The 24,609-nt window shown below is 55.3% G+C and overlaps 1 protein-coding gene across 1 annotated transcript; it reads right to left on the minus strand.

Moving 5' to 3' along the window:
* Positions 1–1,536: 1,536 nt before the first annotated feature.
* On the minus strand, positions 1,537–18,479 carry LOC128835701 (voltage-dependent L-type calcium channel subunit alpha-1S-like). Its single transcript, XM_054025287.1, has 10 exons — positions 18,424–18,479; positions 17,550–17,637; positions 16,996–17,103; positions 16,079–16,131; positions 13,707–13,820; positions 13,199–13,400; positions 8,318–8,476; positions 7,620–7,730; positions 5,698–5,781; positions 1,537–2,106 (listed from the first exon to the last, which is right to left on the minus strand). The coding sequence occupies exons 1-10, from the start codon at positions 18,477–18,479 to the stop codon at positions 2,053–2,055; spliced, it is 1,029 nt and encodes a 342-aa protein (XP_053881262.1). The 3' UTR covers positions 1,537–2,052.
* Positions 18,480–24,609: the final 6,130 nt, after the last annotated feature.

A 24,609-nucleotide genomic window follows, 5' to 3' on the forward strand; every position in this document is an offset into this window, starting at 1 on the left:
CAGAAGCGAGTGGCCATAGCCCTCTGGAAGCTTGCAACGCCAGACAGCTACCGGTCAGTCGCGAACCAGTTTGGGGTGGGCAAATCTACCGTGGGGGTTGTTGTGATGCAAGTAGCGAAGGCAATCGTTGATGTACTGCTGCCAAAGGTAGTGACCCTGGGAAACGTGGAGGCGATCATAGATGGCTTCGCAGCGATGGGATTCCCAAACTGCGGTGGGGCCATAGATGGAACTCACATCCCTATCCTGGCACCGGACCACCAGGCCACCCAGTACATTAACCGAAAGGGCTACTTTTCCATGGTGCTGCAAGCACTGGTGGACCACAGGGGACGTTTTACCAACATCTACGTGGGATGGCCGGGCAAGGTTCATGACGCTCGTGTTTTCAGGAACTCTGGTCTGTTTAGACGGCTGCAACAAGATATTTACTTCCCGGACCACAAAATAACTGTTGGGGATGTGGAGATGCCTATAGTCATCCACGGGGACCCAGCCTACCCACTAATGCCCTGGCTCATGAAGCCCTATACTGGCGCCCTGGACAGTGAAAAAGAACTCTTCAACTACCGGCTGAGCAAGTGCAGAATGGTGGTGGAGTGTGCTTTTGGCCGTCTCAAGGGGAGATGGAGAAGCTTACTGACTCGCTGTGATCTCAGCGAAACCAATATCCCCATTGTTATAGCAGCTTGCTGTGTGCTCCACAATCTCTGTGAGAGCAAGGGGGAGACCTTTCTGGCCGGGTTGGAGGTTGAGGAAAATAGCCTGGCTGCTGATTACGCACAGCCAGACAGCCGGGCGATTAGAAGAGACCAGCGGGAAGCGCTGTGCATCCGGGAGGCTTTGAAAGCAAAGTTCCTGAGTGAGCAGGGTAACCTGTGACTTTAAAGTTTGTGTACAGAGAAGCTGAACCTGCCCCCGTTTCTTTACCCAGTTAATGTTGACTGTCCTATCCAGTTACATACCCCCTTCACCCCCTTCCAACACACGTTTCGAAATAAAAATAGTTCTACTTTGTTAATGCACACCGTTTTCTTTAATACTGTTTTCGCGGGAATTTTTTAAAACTGGGACGCAGACTGTGGTGCGGAGCGGGTGTAGTGTAGTGACGCGAATGCAGCTTCTAAACTCAAGGATTGACAGGCTCCGCTGCGGTGGGATGGTTGTTTCAACGGAGCCTGTCACCCCTCCTGATCGGGACTGTGTGTATGGGGGATCTATGTGACTTTGTGGCAGGGGGAGGACGGTTACAGATCCCCTGCTGTGTGGCTCTGTGATCCTGCATAAGGACCGCCGCTTAAGATCTGTAACTGCCCTCCCCTGCCACAAAGTCACAGAGCAACCCACCCCCCACCACATAACATGAAAACAACCTCCCAGACTAACCAGGGTAACTAGTCACTGCATCACTGCACTGTGTATGTGCCCTGGTGCTGTGCCTGCCCCCGCCTATGTACCCTGCCAAAGGTGACTGTCCTGTCCAATTACCAACCCCCTTTCCCCTCCTCCTCCAAAAGAACATGATTGAAACAGTAGTTAACAGAAACGTATTTTTTATTATCAACTACACATGGAACTGGGAGGTGAAACTTGGACGGGGGCTTGTGTCAGGCGGGAAGGAAAGAACTTTTCAAATTTTGGGGAATGAGAGCCTTCTGTTACTAGAGCTCTCTGCAGGGGTGGAGTGAGAGTTAGCACGGACTCTGCCGCCTCTCCTTCTTTGCACTTTGGGTGAGGTGGGTATGGGACTTGGTGGCGGGGGAGGGCGGTTAGAGATGGACTGCAGCGGGGCTCTGTCCTCCTGCCTCCGTTCCTGCAGAACATCCACAAGGCGCCGGAGCGTGTCTGTTTGCTCGCTCAGTAGTCCAAGCAGCGTTTGAGTCGCCTGCTGGTCTTCCTGCCGCCACCTCTCCTCCGGATCCATGTTTGCTTGGTGCATTCGGGTCAAGTTCTCCCGCCACTGGGTCTGCTGTGCTGCCTGGGCTTGGGAACAGGCCATAAGCTCAGAGAACATGTCCTCCCGTGTCCTCTTCTTCCTACGCCTAATCCGCGCTAGCCTCTGGGAGTGTGATGCCAGGCTAGGTTGTGAGACAGTCGCAGATGGGGCTGTGGAAATGGGAAAAAGGGAGTGAATTCCTCAGAAAGATAAATGTAGTTGTGAACAAAGAACATAGTCTTTCTCTGTGAACAAGACCATGCACAGCACCTATCACATGCGCACTCAGCACAAGGTCGAATTCTCGGCCTTCGCATTCAGTGCCTGGGGTCTTGCACAGCACATTTGAGAAGCAGGGCAGCACAATGGAATTTCTGTTGCAGGCAGACATGGTAAGCAGTAGACTTGTGGCAGTTTAAAACTTTTATATTACCACTGGCCTCATTTCACATTTAAAGCAATGTCAGTCCCTGCTGCCAGCAATCCGGCAAGCGGGAACTCTGCCCCTGTCCCACCCCCTCGCGGCTGTCCCCGGGAACGATCCCTTTCGGCTGCCCCTCTCCCGCCTCCACCGCGTGGCTGCAAACCAGTGGTTACAGTTCTGTAAAGGAATGGGCAAGCAGTCCCAACACTAACATTCCCCTACCTAATTCAAAGCAGGTCACCATGGGCGACATCACCCTGATGAGGATCTCTGAGAGCGAGAGAGAGAGAATGCTCCGGGAAAGCCTCCAAAGACCAGGGCCGTATGCCGCCCTGCTGTGCAGAGCAATGATTCCCGAGTACTTGATAGTCTCGTGGCGCGGCAACATGTCGTACTTTGGAAGACCCAATAAGGCCGCTCTCCCCAGGAACCTCATGCAACGGCTTTCCAATTACCTCCAGGAGAGCTTCATCGAGATGTCCCAGGAGGATTACTGCTCTATCCCCGGACATATAGACCGCATTTTACTGTAGCTGCAGTAGCAGGGACTAAACAGTAGAGCGGCTTGGGCAGGACAATCACGGAAAACCGGACATTGCTAGATTTTTTTTCAAAACTTGCACTGCCCATGACTAAACCGTTAAGCGCCTAGGGCACAGTAATCATGAACAACCCATTCTTTTAATTGTTAATATTCCTGTTCTGTTAAAAATAAATGTTTAGATGTTTACAACACTTACTGGCTGATCCTTCCCCAGATTCTGTGTCTGGGGTAACGGCTGGGGACGCTTCGTAGGGGATCTCTGTAAGGGTGATGAAGAGATCCTGGCTGTCGGGGAAATCAGCGTTGTGAGCGCTGCCGACTGCCTCGCCCTCCTCATCTCCTTCCTCATCTTCCCCGTCCCCTAACATGTCCGAGGAACCGGCCGTGGACACTATCCCATCCTCAGAGTCCACGGTCACTGGTGGGGTAGTGGTGGCGGCCGCACCGAGGATGGAATGCAGTGCCTCGTAGAAACGGGATGTCTGGGGATGGGATCCGGTGCGTCCGTTTGCCTCTTTGGTCTTCTGGTAGCCTTGTCTCAGCTCCTTGATTTTCACGTGGCACTGCGTTGCATCCTGGCTGTATCCTCTCTCTGACATGTCTTTAGAGATCTTCTCTTAGATCTTTGCATTCCGTCTTTTGGATCGCAGCTCGGAAAGCACGGACTCATCGCCCCACACAGCGATGAGGTCCAAGACTTCCCGATTAGTCCATGCTGGGGCCCTCTTTCCATTCACAGACTGCACGGCCATCACTGCTGGAGAGCTCTGCATCGTTGCCAGTGCTGCTGTGATCGTCACGATGTCCAGACAGGAAATGAGATTCAAACTGGCCAGACAGGAAAAGGAATTCAAATTCAAATTTTCCCGGGGCTTTTCCTGTGTGGCTGGTCAGAGCATCCGAGCTCGTACTGCTGTCCAGAGCGTCAACAGAGTGGTGCACTGTGGGATAGCTCCCGGAGCTATTAGTGTCGATTTCCATCCACACCTAGCCTAATTCGACATCGCCATGTCGAATTTAGCGCTACTCCCCTCGTCGGGGAGGAGTACAGAAGTCGAATTAAAGAGACCTCTATGTCGAACTAAATAGCATCGCAGTGTGGACGGGTGCAGGGTTAATTCGATGTAACGGCGCTAACTTCGACATAAACGCCTAGTGTAGACCAGGCCTGAGAACTGCTGGGAAGGACACAGCAGCCCAGAATGTGTTTCAAGGCCCCCCGGGCAGACAGAGAGCACTCCGTGGTCACAGAGCCGCTCTATGCCAGCTCGGTGCTTGGGGAAAGGGGCTGGTAGCTGCTGCTCTGCCTGGAACTCCTGACAGCAGCTGGCAACTGCCCAAATGAGCAGGCAATTTGTGGACCTCTGCAAGCTCCCTAAGGGGTTTGTCCTTCGTGCTGGCTGGGAATGGTGAAAAAGTGGAGGGGCTGACACAGTGCCGGTCACTAAAGCCGGGGTGGCAGTCCTGCTTAGGAGGGCTTTTGGTTGCTGTTAGCTGGTGGTGACATGGGAATGGTGCCAATGATCCAATACCTGGTGGGGGGCGGCTCTGAGGAGTCCTGCTCTCTGGAGTTCGGCAGCTCGCTCAACCAGTGCAGTCGCCTCAGGAGAACGGAGTCAGCCAGAGGGCTCCTCTGGGCTGTAGGGAGGGCAATCCACCATGCAGGACTGGTGTGCATTGGGGCTGGGAAGCTGTGCCCGAGAACAGGAGAGGATGACATTTCATCTCCTCCGGGCCAGATCTCCTTGCTGATGGTTCGCTCTCAGATGCTACCCAGCTACTCTGGGACAGCACAGACAGCAGGGACACTCTGCAGTGACAACTGGATGGGCTTTTTTATTAGCGAGGACGTGCTAACCCCACTGGAGTGCTCACTTCAGAAGCTACTTCTCCGACTACAGCTGGGTCGATTGTACGCACCGCACACCCGATGTGTGTATGGAGCCGGTTTCCGTGCCACATGCTAGCAACGAGGTACACAGCTCCCAGCAATGCGCTGTGCACACCTCTCTGACAATGCTCCTGTGTGCAGGCTGCTCGGTACATACCCACTGCAGCGTACACATGTGGTACCATGTAGACGGTATGTACCGAATATACTCCGGTGTCTATTGGATATACAGGCACACATATACAGAGTAGGCACCGGGTATATGTGGCAATCGTCATACACACTGACACACTCCAAGCACACGCAGCAGATTGAAACGGTGCCTGACCCTCACGGAGCGCAGGGCAGAAACTTCTTATAGGGACCATGAGGCAAGGGGAACCCTTTCAGCCATCTCTATGGTGATCTCAGGCCAATGAGCTGATTACTAGCCATCTGGGCATGTGTTTAAAGAACGCGGGCAGGGCATGGCATGGGTGCAGCCTCTGGGGAGTACTGGCATATGTCACTGCGGAGTCAGCTTGAGGTTCTGGTTCTGTCCCAGGACAAGGGCAGTTTCCACAGGGTACCTCTCCAGGCAGATTCAGGAGGAGGGGTGGGTTGAGGGTCACTGAGGCTGGGGGGGTCCACCATGGCTGTGTAATGGCTGAGGAGAGATCCCGTCAGCCCTCTTAAACAGCGAGGAGAAGGTTAACCCGTGTGCCCACGCCCCTGCCCCATTCTCCTTCTGCCTGGCCCAGGTTGCTCTGCCAGCCGGACCAGTGTCCCGCACAGTCCTGCAGGAACCCGGGTCTCCCATGTGACAGTGGGACGCTGGCAGCCTGCCAAGGCTGTCACTGCCATGACATTACTGTCCTGCCCGTGCTCTTGGACACGTTCCCTCCGCCCACCGCGGCACTTACATCGATCTCGCTCAGGATGACGTCGATGATGCTACCGATGACGATGAGGAAATCAAAGACGTTCCAGGGGTTGCTGAAATAGCCCTGAGATTGGAGAGAGTAATGAGGTGGGAATGACTGGGGGTCTGAACAGGGGGAAAGGAAAGGAAGAAGCTGAGGGTCAGACAGGGGAGTTATAAACTCCCTGTGGAGGAGACCTGCCGTTCCTGAGCGCAGCGCGCTTTCTCCCTTGCAAACCGCTGCCCTGCTCACCGCGCCAGAGGGATGGTCTCCGTTCGCCCACGCAGAACAATGCCAGCACGGCCAGGCTGCCCCCCATGCCCCGAGATGGAGAGAGCACTGCAGAGCTTGGATTTAGATTTCCTTCCATGTCTACTCTTATCCGCTGGCACCCAGCACCCACTGAGGTCTTGGGGTCAGACCTTCCCAGCTGATTGGTGCCGATGCTTATTCTGGGCGAGTCCTCGGCACGCCAGGGAACGAATGCTCCTAGCCCCCAACAGGCCCAGCAACAATGTGATTGTCCATCAAGGGAGCTCGAGTCAGGGCTGAGATGGTGGGGAAGACACAGCTCACGAGTACAGGGGAGGTGTGTGGCCAAGGAGCTGCACTGGGAAACATTCCCTGCAGTGCACCTGCCCCGGCCCACATCACTGTGGATGGGTCGCAAGCAGCGGCTCTTGTGGCATGCCCCACGCTGGCTGCCTGGGTCTACAGGCGTATAGGGAAGGCAGGAGGAGGCTGATTTTGTACTAGGTAAGTGCCCGATGGGCATGGATCTGTTTGAACCAAGTGGCAGCAAGACAACCTGTGATTATCCCTTACGCTCAGAGGGATGACCTGGAGGGGGCTTGGTTCCCAGAGGACCATCCACATTTGGGGTTCTCTACCCCCGAGGGCTGGCATTGGTGGGGTTCAGGGAAAAAGCGACCATTGGATGCCAAGGCAGCCCATGGAGCAGGGGCTCACGTGGCTGAATCGCTCGTGAGGTCGGGCAGGGGAGGGATTCCCCTCCGGGTACATCGACAGGGACCACGGAGGTGATGGCCATCTCTCAATGGGCATCGGGGACATGCCTGCAGGGTGGGGCGGGGGGCTCTGCCTCGCCTCTCACGTGGCTCAGTGGCTGTGGTGGGGGGAGGTTCAGGGGCTCTCCCAGGGCCTCTCACACGCAAGCTTGGTTTGATGGGGGGTCCGGAGAGCTCCCGGGAGGACCACTAGCCTCCCACCCCCATTGGAGAGACACCCAGGACAGTGAGAGCAGCGGAGTGGGGGTGGGGGTGTTGGGCGAACAGGTAGCTGGAGGAAGGGTTCCCCCTTGTGGCCTGGATTGGCCAGGCTCTTCCCCTCAGGAGCTGCCAGGTCAGCCTGCAGCCCTTGCCCAGGTGTCTTCAGTGGCACTGTCCACATGAGTGACTGGGCGTGAGCAGGTCTCTTCGGGGCCCCAGGCTCTGAGGCGATTGTGTTCCCGGGATGCCGCATAGGGAGAAAATGCCATGCCCACCGCTTAGGGTGAGCCCCTGCCCTCCTCCAGATTCACACCCCCTGGGCTCCCCTCTGGACTCGCACCCGCCAGTCAGGAATCAGGGTCTGCAGTGGAGCCAGTCTCCAGGCAACCCAACGAGCACAGCTGGCCTGCAGCAGGATGCCTATGGATACCGCGCTTGAGGGGTGGGGAGAGCCAGTGGACAGGCTCTTAAGCCCAGCAGCGGCAGTAGCAGCAGTCCAGTGGCTACTCAAAGCATTTGTCCATGGCTGGGACAGCTCTGCCTTGTCTCAGCTCAGGTAACTCGGTTCTGACCCTGGGCTCTGACTCCTGCTCCAACCACTGGGCATGGCTGCCCACATCCTGGTCACGTTATGTACCCCCCCCCTGCACCCCTCTCCAGACTCATGCCCCCAGACTTTCACCCCACACTCACCTTGGCTTTGAAGGCCATGAGCTTGAGGAACATCTCCAGGGTGAAGAGGATGGTGAAGGCCACATTCAAGTTGTCTGAGAGGTGGTTCATCTCAGCTGACTGGTTGTAGTGCTGGGGAGCCAGGAAGAGGCACAGGTTAGCCCACTGGGCTATGGGGAGCAGGTATGGGGCTGGCTGGGGTCTCAGATTCTGGGCCAGATGTGAGAGCCTGAGAGCAACATACAAACCTAGAGCTCTGGCGGGGTTGGAATGTGAGCAGAAGTTGTGATGCTTTCCCCCATTCCACACACAGCCCTGCCAATAGTCCTGCCCCCTAGCCCCCTCCCTGTTCCAGCCCTGGGTCCTGCCCCACAGCTCTGTAGATGTTCCTGACTCCTGATCCACAGCCCGGGCCGTCTCCGCACTCACACACAGTGTGCCACCGTCCCTCCCTCCTCACCTACAGCACCTGCGGCTTTTCCATAGGAGGGGCCTCCCTGGAGCAGTGATGCTGAATTGCCTGAAGTATCCCAAGCCAAGATCCAAACCCAGATATCCAGGGGCACCCGACCAGTGGCCCAGCCTGAGTCTCACTTTGATGGCTTGCTAGTCTGCTACCAAGAGCAGGGTGGTCTCGGACACCCCACCCCCAGGCCCCATGGACAGCGATCAAAGGTTGCCAGCCAACAGCGAGGTCATTAGCTTTGCTCCCTCCTCACCTGCATGCCCAGGCAGATGGTGTTCAGCATGATCAGGAAGAACATGAGGTACTCGAAGTAGTAGGAGGTCACCACATACCAAATCTGGTACTGATAGGGGTTCTTGGGGATGTAGCGTCTCAGAGGGCGGGCTTTCAGTGCGTACTGGACACACTGGCGCTGGGGTGACAGGAGGAAAAAGGTCAAGCATTGACGCCCGTGGAGCAGAGGTGGCACCGTGGACAATTATGAAACACTCCCAGCTGTAAAACCTCCAGCTCCATTCCCTGCCCCTCTCCCCTGCAGAGCCAGGCCAGGCCCGATTTCTCAATGCGCAGGAAATCCTGTGATTTTGAACATTTTTTTCCCTGTTCTGAAAACATAAAAATTAGAAAGTTCCCATGAAACAAAAGTTGTGTTTGGAGCCGATCTAAATGTTTTGCTCTGAGAAAACGGGAATGTTTCCCGCCGCCTTCGACCTTCGTCAGCTTAAATCTGTGGTTTGTTTCGAATGAAAAATCAAACCAAAACCCCCCCAGACAATCCATTCAGAAAATGGCTGAATGGCTGACGCTAGCAAAACGCTTCATTGCGGGAGGGGGTTCCAAATGATATTTCATCAGAAGGGACACGTTTTCAACAGCATCAGCATTTTCCATAGGAGAATTGTGATGAAACATTTCTGCCCCTCTCTGACACCACGCTGCCCTGGTGCACGGTTACCAGCAATCACTTGGGCGTTCTGCTCTCAGCCCCTTCTGGCCCAGGTATCCTGGATTAACTCCCTCTGTTCTTGCACATTGGGCATGAGACTCATAACAACCCCAGGTGCTCAGGATCTGGGATCCACCCATCCATCTGTGAAGCTGGACCACAAGTCCTTAGGGCCATTTGTGATCACAGAAAAACTTGACCCGGTAACCTTTTGATTGCAGCTGCCAGAATCCCTCAAAGTCCACCCCTTGTTCCACATCTCCTTCTTGAAACCTTTCACCGAGAATCCCTTCCCACCCCATGCTACTCCTCCCCCTCTGCCAATAACTGGGCTGGGCCAAGAGGAACGCATGGGCCAGCGGATTCGGGACTCCCGCCGAGTCCGGGGATGACTCCAATAGCTGAGTGATGGGGAGGGATGCGGCCCAGAAGAGCATTTGTGGGAATCCCTGGAAAAGTCCATGCCCGGGACCTCCTGCAGGCTCCCCAAGAAACCCAGCCCAAGGGCTCCAGGGAGGCAACCCTAAAAGAAGCGGGTTGCTGTCAGGTATCAGACCAGCTAGGACCAGCCGCTGGCCTAGTCCCTGACTAACTTCGCTGCAAAGCAATCAGTGAGCCTATCTGCACTACCTTGGAACTGACAGAGAGGTCACAGCCCCTGACAGTTCTAAGCCCGGCCCCCACCGCAGATCAGCGGCTTCTTACCGGGTACCTTGCCTGCAGCATCACTTGCCCTTGTTCCAGTCCCTGCTCCCTTCCAGCTTCAAATTTCTGGCTTCGATCCCCAGCTCTGCCCGTGGCTTACCACGCCTTCGGCTCTGGCATTTGGCTTCTGACCCTCGGCTCATTCCTGGACTTTGCCTTCCCTGGATCCAGTTCTAACCAGTTATTAGTCTGGGTGGGAAGCCAGAGCCCCTTGCACTCCCAGGCAGGAATGTGCCATATAGGGCCATATTCTAGCTTTCCTTGGGCAGTTGAGAGGGCACCGGGGGCAGCATGAATCCTGCATGACAGTCGTGGCGGGGACTAGCACCACTGGGAATGCCGGATGTCCCTCATGGGTGTGGCTGAGACCCAGCTGCGAGGCCAGTGTGCAACAGTGGGAGCATTTTCTGCACCTTCTTAAAGGGAGCAGCAGGTCCCACTCCCGAGGGGGCTCCCCAGCCCACCGCCACCCCTTGTTGGCAGGCCACCGCCAGTCACTGACCTGTAGGGTGACCAGATCTCAAGAGTAAAATATCAGGACACATGGGGGGGCACACCAGAGGCATGGGGTGGGGAGTGCACAACCTTAGGAAGTTGCAAGGGGGGTGCATGGCCCCGGCTCCGGCCCCCTCTGCAAGCCACGGGTCGGGGACACACGGCGCCGGTTCCAGCCCCCTCTGCAAGCCGCAAGTCGGGGACGCACGGCCTTGCTCTGGCCCCCGCCGCAAGAGGGGGTCACAGGGCTGGTGCAGTGGGTTGGGGCTCAGGAAGGGGGTTCAGGGTGCTGACTCCGGGAGAGAATTTGGGTGTGGAAGGGGGCTCAGGGCTGGGGCAGAGGTGCGGGCTCTGGGCGGCACTTACATCAGGCAGCTCCCCAGAAGTGGCAACATCTCCCTCTGGCTTCTAGGCAGAGGGGCGGTTGGGTGGCTCTGTGCATTGCCACGCCCACAGGTGCCGCCACAGCATCTCCCATTGGCCGCAGTCCCCAGCCAATGGGAGCTGCGGAGCCGGTGCTCATGGCGGGGCAGTGCGCAGAGCCCCCCAGCCGTCCCTGCACTTAGGACCCAGAGGGAGATTTTACCACTAGCCATCTGGGTAGGGAGCCTACCAGCTCTGCACCAACCGGAGGCCTGGCAGCCCTACAATATTGGGACAAATGGGGTGGGGAGCCCCCTTGGGAGTGGGACCTGCTGCTCCCTTTAAGAAGGTGCAGAAAACGCTCCCACCATTGCACACTGGCCTCGCAGCTGGGCCCGAGCCACACCGCATGAGGGACCTCTAGCATTCCCAGTGGTGCTAGTTCCCACCACGACTGTCATGCAGGATTCATGTCCATCATACATCGGTCAGGACACAGGACAGAGAGTTAAATATCGGGAAAGTCCCGATTTTATCGGAACGTCTGGTCACCCTCCTGACTTGGGGCAGGCCCCCACTGCAGCTCAAAGGGTCGATACTGTGCTGCTCCCACATAGCCAATACGCTAGTGTGGTGGGGCGGCTGCCCCACACAGGGAGGAAGGGTTAAAGCAGGCCAGAGGGAGCCTGCGCAGAACCCTCCCATTAGAGAGGCGAGCCAATCAGGAGGTGGCTTGTTGCAGTGGCCAATCAGGGCCAGCAGAAGCCATATATAAAGGGCTGCTCAACAGAGCAAAAGGCAGTCTCTCCCTGGTCTGCTAGGGAGAAGGGCTGGGTGCCTAGGAGCACCGTGGCTAGAGCAGTGCTGGGCAGGGTAGCAGAGCAGAAGGAGCTTCTGGCTGACCACTGCCAGACTGAGGCCCCGGAGGAAGGGCAGACAACATGTTAGGGCTGCCCCCGACTTGCCCTGAGGGAAGTGGCTCACACAGACTGCAGTTTGCCCCTGGAGCAAGGGACTAGACTGGTGACTGCAGCAGGCCACTGAGGCGAGTGGCTGGACTATAGACTGCCAGTCCCCCCGAAAGGGGTGGGAGACAGCGGAGAGAAGAGGACGCCGGGGAGCAACGCGGGTCACAGAGTTGTGGAGACAGCAAAGCGGGAGTAACGGCGAGCGAGACACCACCGGAGGAGGCCGCCCTGTGGAAGGATTTGAGCTAATTCCAGAATGGCCAGCAGGAGGCGCCATGGTGGTGAGTCTCGCTCCGTCACAACTAGTTAGTGTAGGGTTACCATACTTCTAGGTTTCCCCGGACATGTCCGGCTTTTCGCTCTTTAAATAGCCGTCCGGGGGGAATTTTAATAATCTAAAAATGTCCAGGATTTCCCCCAGTCGGCTATTTAAAGAGCGAAAAGCAGCTGACAGGGTGGCCGAGCACCGCTCGCATTGGGGCCTCGGCAGTCAAAGCCCCTTCCCAGCTCCCCCGATCCCCTGCAGCCTTACCACGCCGCCCGGCAACGCTGGGGGCAGGGCTGTGCACCTGTGAGGGAACGCGGCGGTGGGGCTGGCAGCGGTGTCCAGAGCCCCTCCCCGCTTCACCCCTCCTCCACAGTCTCAGCACGCCGCTTGGGCGGGGCGGAGCCAGACATCTGCTCTAAGCCGAGCGGCACGGTAAGGGGGCCGGGGAGTTGGAGAAGGGGGGCAGTCAGGGGACAGGGAGCGGGGGGCGGGGGTTGGATGGGTCAGGGGTTCTGGGGGGGCTGTCAGGGGGCAGGGGTGTAGAGAGGGATTGAGGCAGGCAGGGAGCAGAGGGGGTTGGATGGGTCGGGAGTTCTGGGGGTCCTGTCAGGGGGCGGGGAGCAGTTAGATAGGGCATGGGAGTCCCGGGGGTCTGTCTGGGGGCAGGGGTGTGACTATGGGGTGGGGATGTGGATAAGGGTCGGGGCAGTCAGGGGACAGGTAGGGTCCTATGGGGGCAGTTAGGGTGGGGGGTTCTCAGGAGGAGGCAGTCAGGGGACAAGGAGCGGGGGGGGTTGGGGGTACTGAGGGGAGTAGTCAGGGGGTGGGAAGTGGGTTGGAGTGGATGGGGGCAGGGCGGGTCTAGAGCGGAACTTACCACCACCACCCCCCCCCCCGTCCTCTTTTTTGATTGTGGAAATATGGTAACCCTAAGTTAGTGGTCTGTGCAGCCTGGCTTATTGGAACCATCCTGGGCTCCCAGTGTGGTGGCCAAGCCTGGATGTGTCGGTGAAGGTGTCAGAGAGCAGACAGAGAGAGGCACAGAAGAACAGGGGTCTCATCTTTCAACTCTGCAGCTTGGACACACCCTCGTGCCTGGGCTCCCAGCCTCTCCTGCCTGGGGTCCCCTGCACCTTGGTCTTGCCTAGTTCACACCCAGCTAGGGCACCCCGGCTCTCGTCCAGCTGGCACTCATTCCGCATGCTTAGCCACGTCCAGACCCTGGCACCTAGCTCTGGTACAACTGGCTCCTCGCACCCAGAGCCTGGGCATCCCTGGAACCGGGAGTTACCCAGGTCATGGGGGCTGGGGTGGGAGGAGACTGGGGGGTCGGAGGGAGGTCTCGGCAGGGTGGGGGAGGTTCCATGGGGGGGATTCCACGGGGAGTACCTGGTTCTTGTCCAGCTCGCAGTTCTTGTATTCGTTCTCGCCCTGCTCCTGGAAGGTGACGAGGACAAAGCCGACGAAGAGGTTCATCATGAAGAAGGCGATGAGGATGATGTAGATGATGAAGAAGATGGCGATCTCCACCCGGTAGTTGTAGATGGGGCCCATGTCCTCGGTGTGGGTGTCAATGGCCTTGTACAGCAGCCTGGGGGGTAGCGAGTAGAGAGCATGCAGTTTACCAGGCTGCATGGGGGGGCGGCTCAGTCCAGCTGAGCTAAGGCAGAGAGGTCAGGACATCCCAGACAGCTGCTTCCCCTTTGACTGCACTGGCACCTCTCTGCCCCTGATCGGGGGTGGGGGGGTCTGACCCCTCTCTCCATCTTCGGGAGAAGTCCCCTCACATGGCATTCCCCAGCCAGGCAGCAGTGCCAGTGGGGTGCTGGGATCTCCCCCCGTGCAGCCTGACCCAGTGCCCGGCCCCCATGCTGCGTGCTCCCCCCGACGGACTCACTGGGGCCAGCCCTCGAAGGTGGAGACGGTGAAGTGTGACATCATGGCTGAGATGACTTTGTCAAAGTGGAAGTCGTTGTGCGCATTTACAGACGAGGGGTGAGCGAGTGGGGGACTGGGCCCAGAAACTCTCCGGTCCCCTTGCCCATGACACACACGTGCCCGCCTGCTGAAGACTCCATGCTGCTCAGAGCACGTTACTGTCTCACCAAATCAACCTGGGGAACTCACAGCAGCAGGAAGCCAGAGGCCAGTGCTGGTCGCGACAAGCACCATGGCCGAGTATGCGAGTTCTGACAATAACAGGAATCGGCAGTCATGCAATCAGGGTGTGCTGAGGAATGATCACATGTGGATGCCAGGGCTACAACCCGTCTACAACCTGCCCAGCAGCCTCACCAAGATCCACCCTTGGTGCCTCTCCCCAGAGTACCTGGGATCAGGTGGCAGCCTGGATCTACAGGCTGGAGCAGCTTGGCAAATCCCATCACATGCCTGGCAAATCCTGCCGTCCGGGATGAGCTCTGCCCTTCCACAGCCAGGGAGACTCATGCCCCAGGGGAGCCCCCTATACACCCAGACACATACTTCACCCACTAGCGTGTCTGAAAGGGGACCTGCAAAGGTGACATAACACCTGGGGATATGGGCGGCACGTGACTCCTCCATTTGGGGAGGCTGCGTGTGCCCAGATTATGGCCCCGCCCCTGCTCCAGCTCCTGCCCCACTCATCCCCGCCTGCGCCTCTTCAGCCCCTCCCCTGGGGTTCCCCTGCCTGTTCGCCGGCTTCCGGCCGCTCACCCCTCGTGCATGCGTGTGTCTCTTCACCCCCTCCTGCAAGGCTCCCCTGCAAGCAGACTGGGGACAGGAAGAGGACGAGTGGGAGCGGGAACTCAAGTGGAGTGCGGGCAGGACCACAGCCAGGGTGCCCACCCTTTTGGCAGCGGTGCGCTCCAAAGGCGGCAGGCCGTCTGTTTGGGGAGGCTTAGCCCCCTCTGGCTCTTATACCCACCACCCATGCCTGGGGGCTGCCATCTTCTGCTCCTGCTTTTGATGATGAGTGAAGAAGGCCTGAAAGAGCTTTCCCAGGTCGTTCCATAAAACACAAGACAGTCCCAGGCTTAGGGTTGCCAACTTTCTACTCACACAAAACTGAACAGCCCTGCCTGCCTCCCAGGCCCCGCTCCCTGCTCACTCCCTCTGTCACTCGCTCTCCCCACTCTCACTCACTCCCTCATTTCCACCAGGCTGGGGCAGGGGGTTGGGATGCGTGAGGGGGTGAGGGCTCCGGCTGGGAATGCGGGTTCTGGGGTGGGGCCAAAAATGAGGGGTTTGAGGTGTAGGAGGGGCTCCGGGCTGGGGGATGGAGCTGAGGGGTTCGTAGTATGGGAGGGGGTTCCGGGCTGAGGCAGGGGGCTGGGGGGTGAGAGGGGGTACGGGCTCTGGGCTGGGGTGTGTGTTCTGGAGTGGGGCCAGAAATGAGGGGTTCAGGGTGCACGAGGGGGCTCCAGGCTGGGGCAGGGGGTTTGGAGGTGGAGGTGCAGACTCTGGGGTGGGGCTGGGGATGAGGGGTTTGGGGTGCAGGAGTGTGCTCTGAGCCAAAGGCGTGAGGGGGATCAGGGCTGGGGCAGGGGGTTGGGGCATGGGAGGGGGTCAGGGGTGAAGGTTCTGGGCGGCGGTTACCTCAAGCAGCTCCCGGAAGCAGTGGCTTGTCCTCCCTCTGGCTCCTACATGGAGGTGCGGCCAGGTGGCTCTGCGTGCTGCCCTGTCCGCAGGCACCCCCCCCCCCCCCGCAGCTCCCATTGGCTGTAGTTTCTGGCCAATGGGAGCTGCAGAGCTGGCACTTGGGGCGGGAACAGCGTACGGAGCCCCCTGGCTGCCCCTACACATAGGAGCCACAGGGGGGACATGCTCCTGCTTCCAGAAGCCGCGGCTGACTTATCCCTGCTGTGCCGCTGACCGGACTTTTAATGGCCTGGTCAGTGGTGCTGACCGGAGCCACCAGGGTCCCTTTTCGACCAGGTGTTCCGGTCAAAACCCGGACACCTGGCAACCCTGCTAGTGCCTTAACCATTGGCCTGGCCTTCCTCTGGCTTACGAGCCCAACTCCTCCTTGGTCCTGGCCATTCAACACTCCCCTCGGCTCCCTGCCCCCTAGAGCAAACTGCCCTGTGCTGCAGGCTTTGCTCTGCATAGAGACCCACGCCTGGGCTCCTCTGCTCAGCAGGGTCCCGGGAACAGGCTGTGAGCACAAGAGACAACAAACCAGGACTGGTTCCTCGCCTTCCCCACCAGTCCCCCCTCAGGCAATGACACCCCCGGTCCCTGCGCTCTGGCTGCGAGGTACATGCAGTGATGACAGGGGGCTCCTACCTGCATTCCTCTTCTGTCATCTTGGCCGGATCCGTACAGCTGCTAAACTTCCCCTAGGTTTAAGCAGAGAGCAGAAGAATCAGGGATTGTACTGTGAACCGCAGGGAGCCTGACTGATAGACCTGGGGAGTAAGGACAAGGGCAGCTGCTGGCAACTGCAGTACATCCTGACATGACCCCACGGCTTGGCCCCGACCCAGGGGGCAGCGTCTCCACGGCCCATTCCAGCCTGAAAGGGGCTGGTTAGTGCCAGCCGTGAGCGTCTGGGCCCTACCCCAGCTGGGCCTTTCCTTAGAGGTGCTTAGAGCCCAGCCAGATGTGCCAGCCCTCAACTCTCCCTGCGCAGTCAGCAGCACTGACAACCCCTAGGAGCCCTGCAAGGCCCGAAGGCCAGACCACTGCTGCAGCAACCCGTAGCACTTCTAGCCAAAGAGTCACGTCAACCTCATCCATTCGCACAACAGCGCAAGCGCAGACCGGCCTGCAGTGCCACGGGTGGTCAGGAGGAAACACCTGTGATCCTGCAACACGGTGGGGAGCTGGAACGGGCGGGGGAAACCGAGTCACAGGTGGGGAAGGGACTGGCCCAAGGCTACCTGGCTGGTCAGCACCAAAGCTGGCAAGAGACCCCCAAATTGGCTGACTCCCACTGGGCCATGGGGCTGCCTTGCGTGGGCACAGATTATGCATACACTGCCCTGTTCTGCCTGCAGCATGCTGGTACCCCCAAGGGGATGGCCGGGGATGGTCCTCGGCCTCCCTCTGAATTTCTGACATGGGGGAATCCCCTCTCTTAAAAGAAACGAAGAGGAGCCACTTCCTGGCGCTTCCCTGAGCTCAGCTCCACCCCAGCTCTCCCCAGGACAGGGTGGGTTGGGTGAGACCAGCACTGGGTTCTGGCCGGGAGGGGCTCTCACCTTGAAGAGCTGCACCCCGATGCAGGCCAACATGAACTGCAGCAGGGTGGTGACAATCACAATGTTGCCGATGGTCTTGATGGCCACGAACACGCACTGGACTACGTGCTAGAGAGAGAGAGAGGCCAATGCAGAGATGGGCCAGGCCTGCAGCACCACGACCTGCTGTGGGTATCGACCATGCCCCTGTGTAGGGGAAGGGGCCATCCCAGACACAGACGGGGGACACAGCACCACACCGGTGTGCAGGGGACACGGCCGTCCCAGACACGGATGGGGGACCCGGCACCACACTGGTGTGCAAGGGAAGCGGCTGTTCCAGATGCAGCCAGGGGACCTAATACAAAACCAATGGGTTACCTCCCAGCTGCCCACAGACACCTAACAAAACACCTGGGTAAGAGTGAAATCAGGTGGCCTGAGCCCTGGGACGTGCAGTCCTGGCATCCTGCTCAGATGGCCCATGATCTGGCAGGTCCTGGATTCCTGTGGCAGATCTGAGGGGGGCCGTGTCCACCCCCTATGGAGGGCCCTTGTCCCCACCTTGCTCTCACCTTCAGCCCCTTCGCTCTGTTAATGGCCCGCAGCGGCCGCAGGACTCTCAGCACCCTCAGGATTTTCACCACGGAGATGGCGCTGGACCTGGGGAGGGCGGGGGGAGACGGGTTGACTCAGCCAGCTTGGGGTCTGGCCAGACAAATCAGCTCCTCACACGCCGTCAGGAGCCAAACCGGCCTGCAGCGATGCATCGGGGGAGAGCCAACACCTGTGCCCCTCCAACATGGGCAGGGGAGCTGTACCTGCCAGGGACAGGAGGGGGCAGACTGGGGGGACAGGCAGGCGAGGAGGGGGCATGCTGGAGGGGGCAGGCTGGGGGACATGCTTGGAGGGCAGGCCGGGGGGTGCAGAGCAGCAGGGGCGGAGGGGGCAGTCTGGAGGGAATGCTTGGGGGGGCAGGCTGGGAGGTGCGGAGCGGGAAGGGGCGTGCTGGGGGGGGCCGGCTGGCGGTGTGCTCCAGGGGGCAGGCTGGGGGGTGCGGAGCGGGAGGGGGCGCGCTGGGGGGCAGGCTGGCAGTGTGCTGCAGGGACAGGCCGGGGGGTGCGGAGCGACAGGGACAGGAGGGGGCAGTCTGGGGGGCATGCTTGGGGGGCAGGCTGGGGGGTGCAGAGTGGGAGGGGGCGCGCTGGGAGGGCCTGCTGGTGGTGTGCTGCAGGGGGCAGGCTGGGGGGTGCAGAGCGGGAGGGGGCGTGCTGGGGGGCAGGCTGGCGGTGTGCTGCAGGGGGCAGGCCAGGGGGTGCGGAGCGGCAGGGCCAGAAGGACAGGCCGGGAGCATGCTCTGGCGGGGCCAGGCTGTCATGTGTTCTAGGAGGGGATTGCAATCCAGTTTGACAGAGCTCCCCAAAGGCAGCACTTCCAGGCGCTTCCCACCGTGGGAGCCAGCGAGCCTCAGCCCCACCCCACAGGAGTCTCTCCAGGGAGTTCATTCTCCACAGCCCATTCTTGGCCCAGCTGCCAATTGTGATGGTGCTTTTCTCACGCAGACACCTGTGGTCTAGGAACTGGGCTGACAGCCACTAAACAAATGCTTCCCTGGGCGCCCAACCGGCCACAGTAGAGCACGGCCCGCAGGGCCTTCTCTGACTGGTCCGTCTAGGGTGGGACTCAGGAGCAGAGCTGGTCAAAACTCGGCATTTCTGTTTCGGGGGAAATTTCGACACATCGTCATTTGGTTTTGGTCCTGATTGGAACAAAAAAAATATTTTCAAAATATCCCATGAAATGGAAGTTTTGAAAAATGTTGGTTCTGGAACACTTTGAAATTTTGTTTTATTTTATTTTATTTTATTTTATTTCTTTTTGTTTGTTTGTTTAATATTTTTATTTTTCTATTATTTAATGACATGTCTGTGGCATACACTACTACTACTGGTGTCGTAAAATGACAATCATTTAATGATTCTATTGATTTTATTTTAAATATTTAATAACGGGTGCTTCAGTCTAGCAGAGAAAGGCATAATATAGTCCCATGGCTGGAAGCTGAAACTAGACAAATTCAGACTGGAAAGAAGGTGTAAATTGTTTACAGTGAGGGTAATTAATCATAGGAGCAATTTACCCAGGGACGTGGTGGAGACTCCAGCACTGACAATTTTTAAATCAAGAGGGGATGTTTTTCTAAAGGCATTCTCTACGTTCTATGGTCTGTGTCACATAGTAGGTCAAACCAGGTGATCGTAGTGGTGCCTTCTAGCCTTGGAATGGATTAATCTGTGCATTTTAAAAACAGTTAAGGGCAGCTGCTACTTAGCACTGATTGAAACATCTTCTCTTCTAGGTCAAAACGTCTGCTGTTTGCATTGTAACTCCAGTGTCAAACTATTTCATTACAACACAAACAGGAGACATTTTGATCTAAAAGAAAAGCGAAGCTGTTTCAATCCATGCTAAGTGGCAGCTGCCCTTAAAGAGTTTTAAAATAAACTATATTAAAATAATATTTCTGCTAGGGCTGTCAAGCGATTAAAAAAAATAATATTGATTAATCTTGCTGTTAAACAATAATAGAATACCATTTCTTTAAATATTTTTGGGTGTTTTCTACATTTTCAAATATATTGATTTCAATTACAACACAGAATACAAAGTGCACACTGCTCACTTTATATTTATTTTTGATTACAAATACTTGCACTGTAAAAAACAAATGAAATAGTATTTTTCAATTCACCCAATACAAGTACTGTAGTGCAATCTCTTTATCATGAAAGTTGAACTTAAAAATGTAGAATTATGTACAAAAAATAACTGCATTCAAAAATAAAACAATGTAAAACTTTAGAGCCTACAAGTCCACTCAGTCCTATTTCTTGTTCAGCCAATCACTCAGACAAACAAGTTTGTTTACATTTGCAGGAGCTAATGCTGCCCGCTTCTTATTTACAATCTCACCTGAAAGTGAGAACAGGTGTTCTCATGGCACTGTTGTAGCCGGCATCACTAGTTATTTACATGCCAGATGCGCTAAAGATTCGTATGTCCCTTCATGCTTCATCCACCATTCCAGAGGACATGCGTCCATGCTGACGATGGGTTCTGACTGATAACAATCCAAAGCAGAGTGGACCGCCGCATGTTCATTTTCATAATCTGAGTCAGATGCCACTAGCAGAAGGTTGATTTTCTTTTTTGGTGGTTCGGGTTCTGTAGTTTTTGCATCAGAATATTGCACTTTTAAGACTTCCGAAAGCATGTTCCACACCTTGTCCCTCTCAGATTTTGGAAAGCACTTCAGATTCTTAAACCTCGAGTTGAGTGCTGTAGCTATCTTTCGAAATCTCATATGGTACCTTCTTTGCGTTTTGTCAAATCTGCAGCAAAAGTGTTCTTAAAATGAACAACATGTGCTGGGTCATCATCTGAGACTGCTATAACATGATATATGGCAGAATGCGGGTAAAACAGAGCCAGAGACATACAGTTCTCCCCCAAGGAGTTCAGTCACAAATTTTATTAATGCATTATTTTTTTAACAAGCGTCATCAGCATGGAAGCCTGTCCTCTGGAATGGTGGCCGAAGCATGAAGGGGCATACGAATATTTAGCATAGCTGGCATGTAAATACTTTGTAATGCCAGCTACAAAAGTGCCATGTGAACGCCGGTTCTCACTTTCTGGTGACATTGTAAATAAGAAGCAGGCAGCAGTATCTCCTGTCAATGTAAACAAACTTTAGAGACTGGGAACGGTTGGGTCATTACACTAATTGAATTTTTTTCCCCATGTTAAGTTCTCCTCACACCTTCTATGGGTCATCTCAATTATCACTTCAAAGGGTTTTTTTCTTCTGCTGCTGATAGCTCATCTCAATCGATTGGCCTCTTACAGTTGGTATGCGTTCTTCCACCTTTTCACCTTCTCTGTATGTATAAATATCTTCTGTCTGTGTGTTCCATTCTATGCATCCGAAGAAGCTTATGCTGAAATAAATTTGTTAGTCTCTAAGGTGCCACAAGTACTCCTGTTCTTTTTGCAGATACAGACTAACACGGCTGCTACTTTGAAACCTTTTTTGCCTGAGTGATTGGCTGAACAAGAAGTAGGATTGAGTGGACTTGTAGGCTCTAAAGCAGGGGTTCTCAAACTGGGGTTTGGGACCTCTCAGGGGGTCACAAGGTTATTACATGGGGGGTTGAGAGCTGTCAACCTCTCCCAAACCCCGCTTTGCCTCCAGCATTTAGAATGGTGTTAAATATATAAAAAAGTGTTCTTAATTTATAATGGGGGTCGCACTCAGGAGCTTCCTATGCGAAAGGGGTCACCAGTAAAAAAGGTTTGAGAGCCACTGCTCTAAAGCAAGGGTGGCCAACCTGAGCCTGAGAAGGAGCCAGAATTTACCAATGTACATTGCCAAAGAGCCACAGTAATATGTCAGCAGCCCCCCATCAGCTCCCCGCCATCCCCTGCCCACCAGCAGCCCCGCCGATCAGCACCTCCCCCTCCCTCCCCACACCTCCCAGTCAGCTGTTTTGTGGTGTGCAGGAGGCTCTGGGGTGGGGGAGGAATGAGGACACGGCAGGCTCAGAGAAGGAGTGGAGTGGGGGCAGGGCCTGTGGCAGAGCCAGGGGTTGAGCAGTGAGCACATCCCCCCCGGCACATTGGAAAGTTGGCGCCTGTAGCTCCAGCCCCAGAGTCGGTGCCTATACAAGGAGCCGCATGTTAACTTCTGAAGAGCTGCATGTGGCTCCGGAGCCACAGGCTGGCCACCCCTGCTCTAAAGTTTTGCATTGTTTTGTTTTTGAATGCAATTATGGAACCAAAAAAATCTACATTTGTAAGTTGCATTTTCACAGTAAAGAGATTGCACTCCAGTACTTGTATGAGGTGAACTGAAAAATACTATTTCTTTTATTTATCATTTTTACAGTGCAAATATCTGTAATCAAAAATAATATAAAGTGAGCACTGTACACTTTGTATTCTGTGTTGTCATTGAAATCAATATATTTGAAAATGTAGAAAAACATCCACAAATATTTAACAAATTTCAAGTGGCATTCTATCGATTAACAGTGCGATTAAAACTGCGACTAATCGTGATTTTTTATTTAATCGCATGAGTTAACTGCGATTAATTGACAGCCCTAATTTCTATTATATTATGACATGTCACAGTAATAGGGCATATTATGGGTGTACATTAATGGCAGTTGGTAGTTCGTATTGATGGAAACCTAGTGCAGTGTTACTCCTGCCATGGTATGAAATAATGTAAACATGAAAAAAGAAAGGACATCAAATTCTAAACAACATTTTGAACATTTCCAAACGTGTTTTTTTTTTTGGCAGGAATTTTTGTCAGAATCAACACAATTTCATGACAAATTTCAGTTTTGGAGAAACTAACGAAAAACGTTTGAGGCAAATGTTCTGACTCGCTGTACGGAGGAGGCCGCCCTAGTGGTGACAGTAAGTGGCACAGGCTGGCCAGCGAACCCCCAGTGCTGTCTGTGTGCAGCAGCAGCCTCAATCAAAGATTCCCCATTCACTGCAGCCACTGCTGACGCCTGCCTCTGCTCTGCCCCGATCAGCGGCTCCCCTCACCGTTGGCATCACCCCATTATGCACTGGCTCCAGAAAGATGGGGTGTGACTCACCTTCAGGACTATTTCAACTGTGAACACGGAGGTGAAGCCGATGTCAAAATATCCCAGAACCTGAAGATAAAAATCAGGGAGAGGTTTTGGTAACTCGGGAGACCAGATGTTATTTGAACGGCCTACAACCAGGAGCTTTGGCAGACAGACGGCACACTGCCCCGCTGAATGGAAACTGCACACCTGGTGCTAATAATAAATACCACAATAATACATACATGCTTTGCACTGTGACTGCTTCTTTCGCGCCAGCATCTTTACGACACTAATGAATTAAGCCTCCCAGTCCCCAAAGCAGTCAGAAAAGGATTATCCTTAGCAGAGCACAGCAGTCCAAGGGTTAGAGCCCAGGAGCCAGGATTCCTAGCTACTGTTCCCATCTTTGGGAGGGGAGAGTGTTCATAGAATCATAGAAGATTAGGGTTGGAAGGGACCTCAGGAGGTCATCAAATCCAACCCCCTGCTCAGAGCAGGAACAACCCCAACTAAATCATCCCAGACAGGGCTTTGTCAAGCCGGAACTTAAAACCACTAAGGATGGAGATTCCACCACCTCCCTAGGTAACCCATTCCAGTGCTTCACCACCCTCCTAGTGAAATCGTTTTTCCTAATATCCAACCTAGACCTCCCTCACTGCAACTTGAGACCATTACTCCTTGTTCTGTCATCTGCCATCACTGAGAACAGCCGAGCTTCATCCTCTTTGGAACCCCTGTTTAGGTAGTTGAAGGCTGCTATCAAATCCCCTCTCACTCTTCTCTTCTGCAGACTAAATAATCCCAGTTCCCTCAGCCTCTCCTTGTAAGTCATGTGCCCCAACCCCCTGATCATTTTCATTGCCCTCCGCTGGACTCTCTCCAATTTGTCCACATCCCTTTTGTAGTGGGAGGCCCAAAACTGGACACAGTACTCCAGATGTGGCCTCGCCAGTCAGTGTTCTAGTGGTTAATGCTGGCGATTTAGGGTCAGGACTCCTGGGTTCAATTCCTGGTTCTGGGAAACGACCATGGCCTAAGGTGTCAGGATCCCTGGGTTCTTTTCCCAGCTCTGTAAGCATCTAGCTGGGTGACCTTGGGCAAGTAATTTCCCCTCTCTGGGCCTCAGTTTCCCTGTGTGTAAAACGAGGTTAGTGACAGTGCTTTGGGGTCCTCAGATGAAAGGCTCTGTACATTCACAGTATTACAATCCAAGACAATTTAAAGGTGGGGAATCTGAGGCACAGAGTGATGTTAACAACAAGGAGTCTGGTGGCACCTTAAAGACTAACAGATTTATTTGGGCATCAGCTTTCGTGAGTTAAAACCTCACTTCTTCGGATGCACCAGACTCCTTGTTGTTTTTGTAGATACAGACTAACACGGCTACCCCCTGATACTTGACAGAGTGATGTTAAGTGACTTGCCAGTGATCACACAGGCAGTTAGTGGCAGTGCTAGGGGCAGAAGCCAGGAGTCCTGATTCCAGTTTTTTAGAGCAGTCCCATTTTACCTCAGCTGTGTGCCCCACGCTGCTGAGCTTTCCACGGAAACCTAAGCCAGCAGTCCAGTGATTGAGGGGCCCACCAATGGCTCAGGCCCCTGCAATGGCAGGGATTTGTTTTATTGAGACATACCCAGCGGGTCCTTGCAAGTGATCTGTGCCCCAGAGGAAGGCAAAACCAGCCAGCCCCAAGATGCCAGCTGGTGTGACCTGGGGGGAAACTCCTTCCTGACCCCAAATATGGTGATCGGTTGGACCCTGAGCACGTGAGCAAGAACCAGCCAGCCGAGCGCCTGACAGCACGAATGCTTGGTGCCACCTCTGCACCCTGCCCAATGGCCCACCTCCAGCCGTGGAGTTCTGATGAATAACTCCATCCACACTTGTGGGGTCTCCGAGTGCTTCACAGGGCAATGGACTTCTCTGTGGGTATCTCTACTGCTCCCTGCACCACAGGGGCCGAGCAGATCCCAGCGG

This window comes from Malaclemys terrapin, chromosome 4 (assembly GCF_027887155.1).
Source record: "Malaclemys terrapin pileata isolate rMalTer1 chromosome 4, rMalTer1.hap1, whole genome shotgun sequence".
In the NCBI taxonomy this organism is placed as follows: Eukaryota; Metazoa; Chordata; order Testudines; family Emydidae; genus Malaclemys; species Malaclemys terrapin.